Source organism: Rosa chinensis, chromosome 4 (genome assembly GCF_002994745.2).
Source record: "Rosa chinensis cultivar Old Blush chromosome 4, RchiOBHm-V2, whole genome shotgun sequence".
In the NCBI taxonomy this organism is placed as follows: Eukaryota; Viridiplantae; Streptophyta; class Magnoliopsida; order Rosales; family Rosaceae; genus Rosa; species Rosa chinensis.
The window spans coordinates 24,702,321-24,706,130 of NC_037091.1; the positions used below are offsets into that span (position 1 = coordinate 24,702,321).

The following is a 3,810-nucleotide window of genomic DNA, read 5'->3' on the forward strand; positions in this document are numbered from 1 at the left end:
AGAAACGCTCTCTATTTCTGCTTTATGGGTTGAATCTCATCCAAACCCAGATTCGATTTCAACTTTGATTTCCTTTTTCTTTTGCAGGGGTCGACACAGTGAAGCCAGAGGCCGGAGCCCACAAGCTGACGGTGGTCGGGAAAGTGGACCCTTCAAAGCTCCGGGAACAACTCGCCGGAAAGCTGAAGAAGAAGGTGGACCTCATCTCGCCGCAGTCCACGAAAGAAAAAGCCGACAACAGCAACAAGAAGCAGCTTGAGAAAGCAGCAAACGACGACAAAAAACCCAAAGAGGTGAGAGAGCAAAAAAAAATATTTACTGGTCCCTGCTAACATGCACTTGTCTTATTGTGCACAACGTACCTACCTCACTCAAAATTGATGGAGGTTAGATCTGAGGGTGTACATGTGCGGTGCGATAAGCTTCCGTCACAGGTGATTCAGCTGCCCAAGATTCCGGCGCAGGTGATTTAGTCGTCGGAGATTGCAAGGACGCTTTTGCAGGTGTGGTTCATACGGTTGTGCTCAAGCTTGTTTGTTTGGACTTGTTAGGTTCGTTTGCAGGTGTGGAATTCACTTTGTTGATGAAATTTAAAATTTACAATTGTGAGGAATCCAATTTTGAATGCTTGCAGCTCTGAGAACTCGGAGCTTACAGAGTGGGGAGAGAGAGAGAGAGAGAGAGAGAGAGAGAGAGAGAGAGAGAGAGAGAGAGAGAGAGAGAGAGAGAGAGAGAGAGAGAGAATTGGGAGGGAATTAATTATTAAAGAGTCAGGGTCATTTTGGGAATTTCACTTCCATGTGGGCCCCACTTAACGTCTGAAATTGACGGAATCCTGACGGAATGACCTATTGGACGAGAAGATGATATTACAGGGGTGTTTTTGATGAAATTAAAAGTCGAGGGACTAAATCGATGTTGGACCCATACCACAGGGTACTAAACAGTATTTAGCCCTAGAAACTATTTGAGTTGTGTGCAATAGAAAGAGTCGGAATCAGATATCTTACTTTGCCATCGTGCCCCCAATTTATAGGTGAAGCAGTGCTTGCACCACAAGTCGCGTTTTAATATCGTATTTATTACCTGCACTTATTATCGCCATCATACCGCGTTAATTACCTGATTTATGATTGCCATCATGCTGTGTTATTTATGATCGCCATCATGCCGCGTTATTTATGATCACCATCATGTCGCGTTATTATGAACGTCATCATGCCACGCTATTATGATCGCCATCATGTCGCGCTATTATCGCCATCATGCCGCGTTATTATGATCGCCATCATGCCGTGTTTATTAGCCTCCTTCATTGCAACATTTACAATGGTAGTTATCATCAAAAATGTTCACCTGGTCAGTTATTGACCAAGAAAATAATGCTCAACCACCCTTGGATGTAAATCCAATGGCAGAGAGAATTATTATTAAGTTTAGGTGTTTTGTTTTCCACCCTTAGATGTAAATCTAAGGGTTATTGAGTATAAATTCTTTGGTCAACAACTGACCAGGTGAACACTACTCAGTTATCATTGTATTCACGATCGTCATTACTCGCACACTTATGATGACGTTTAATTGTCATGAAGGTGAGTCAAAATCATTGACTACCCCCATATCATGTGAAGCATAAAACCTATGTAAGTGTGGATATCATGTGTGTAAAATTTATCTGTAGATAACCATATAACTATACTACAAAGTATAAAGCGAGACCCTTTTTGGGGTCACATGCTTTACTAAATTATTATTTATTCAAAATACCATTTGTAACATAATATATCAAAATGAGCCAAGAAAACTACAAAGACAGAGATGGTTTTGGGTGCGTGTAAAGATGTTCCAGTTTTTCTCATCTGTTCTAATTAGTAAAGTATTTAAGTGCAAATTTTTTTTTCAGTGTCTTTGGTTGAATTAGATTATAAATAATAGGTCACCATGAAAAAAAAAAAAAAAACTTAAAAGACAACATATGATCTGACGATTATTTCTGAAGGTAATACATTCATTATTACTGAACCAATTGCTTCAACTATCGGTGAGGGAGATCATTACCCTGGAAAATCAGGCACTTGAATCTCACCATTCACACTCACGGCGGACACATGTCTTGATATCTAATGAACTTTGTAATTTGTGAGGCTCACTAATAATAATCAATATTAATTATTCCCGCAACAGGGTTAGCGATTTTGGTGAAAGACTCTTTAGAAAGGTCGAGAGTAGATTGGCATCCGGGACAATGATCTACAATTTTTACCCTCACGCTTGCACCGGTGCAAGGATGCGGTACCGGATTCCGAGGACCTGTGCATCTAACGGTGACAAATTTCCCACATGCTGCACCATTGTTCCATATGGCGTCACCTGCTGATGCAATCATCACACCTTGTTGGGTACTACCATAGCATGCTGATGCTGTAAACAAAACCATCGAGGTTAAACTTTGAGAATGTTGACTAGTGTCAGGTTTCTTTAAGATACAAAACAAGTTCATGAAAAAGAGAATGCCTATGTAAAAAAATAATAAAATCATAAATTTTTCATCAAATGAAAGCTTAAGGATCTCTTTAAATAAATACTCACGAACATAGCTCGTGTAGAAAGTAGCAATTCCTGGTGTGGCCATAGATGTCGACATAAGGCAGGCGGCCATGCTCAAGATAATCAAAATATTCTGTATCCCCATTTGTTTTCTTCCTATATAGTTATTAGGAGAAAAATTATATGAATATCTGTATCTTTTGAAACTTCAGAGATATGATCACATTGTATTCCCTCATCTCTTTTTATACCATACTCCAAAACTAGTATTACCTAGTGATGCTATATATGTCCCGAACAATATTTATGGTATGGTACGGTATTCACACCTTGCTTCAATTGCACATAACAATTTTGACCAAGAGTAGAATGTCACGTGCAAATACCACTACTTTTAGAAATGACATAATTATTCAGGAAATTATTTGCTTTGCCAAGAAGGGACCTTCCTATTCTGTCATATGCAAAATAAATTTATTAATAACCTTCCACATTAAGTTATTCAAAATCGGTTGATGGTTTGGCATAGAAATTGCCACATTTTGTGTTGAAGGAAAAGCACATTATGTGTCTTCGTCAAAGAAACTGACGAAGAAGGAATCAAGGAATTACAATTTACATCACAATCAGCATTTACTATCATTATTGTAATTGATGTTTTCATTGTAATGTTATCCCTATATAAAGAGACTATGAAATAAAATGAGTAGACCAATTTCATTTCACTTTCACATGTTATCAGCATGCTCAGAGCAAATACCAAGAGAAAAAACCCTAGCTTCGAAAAAAAAAACCCAAACCCTAGAAAATTTTTTTCTCTGCCGCCACCTAAAACCCTGAAAAAAATAAAACAAATTCTGGCCGCATAAACTGGCCCCGTCCAGCCCCACTGACTGCCCTTGTCCCCCTTGAGCGACCCTTTGGACACCTAAGCTTCCCCTTTGGACATCGCTCTAGAAGAAACCTCCAAAGAAGACCTGACCCGGCCACGGTTCCACGCCTAGCTCCGACAAGGCTCAATTCCAGCACAATTAGGAGCTCCTCCAACCCGATTCTGGCACGATTCCGACCGGACCGCCTTCGTCTTCCTCCAGAAGCCCATACTCGCGCGCTCCAACCTCCAACAGCCTCTGCCCAGCGAGCCTCAGCCTAACATCCTCGCAGCCTCAGACTTGTGCCCGGCCTCCCACCTGCGGCGTTCCGCTTCGGCCTAGAAGAAGGACAGAAACCAAGAAGGAAGAAGAAGACGTAGACAAGGAGGAA

General features: G+C 40.6%; 1 protein-coding gene across 1 annotated transcript; it reads right to left on the reverse strand.

Annotated features, from left to right (window-relative positions):
• Window positions 1-2,149: 2,149 nt before the first annotated feature.
• LOC112196924 (putative EG45-like domain containing protein 1) lies at window positions 2,150-2,692 on the reverse strand. Its single transcript, XM_024337409.1, has 2 exons — window positions 2,590-2,692; window positions 2,150-2,421 (listed from the first exon to the last, which is right to left on the reverse strand). The coding sequence occupies exons 1-2, from the start codon at window positions 2,690-2,692 to the stop codon at window positions 2,150-2,152; spliced, it is 375 nt and encodes a 124-aa protein (XP_024193177.1).
• Between the last annotated feature and the right edge of the window lie 1,118 nt (window positions 2,693-3,810).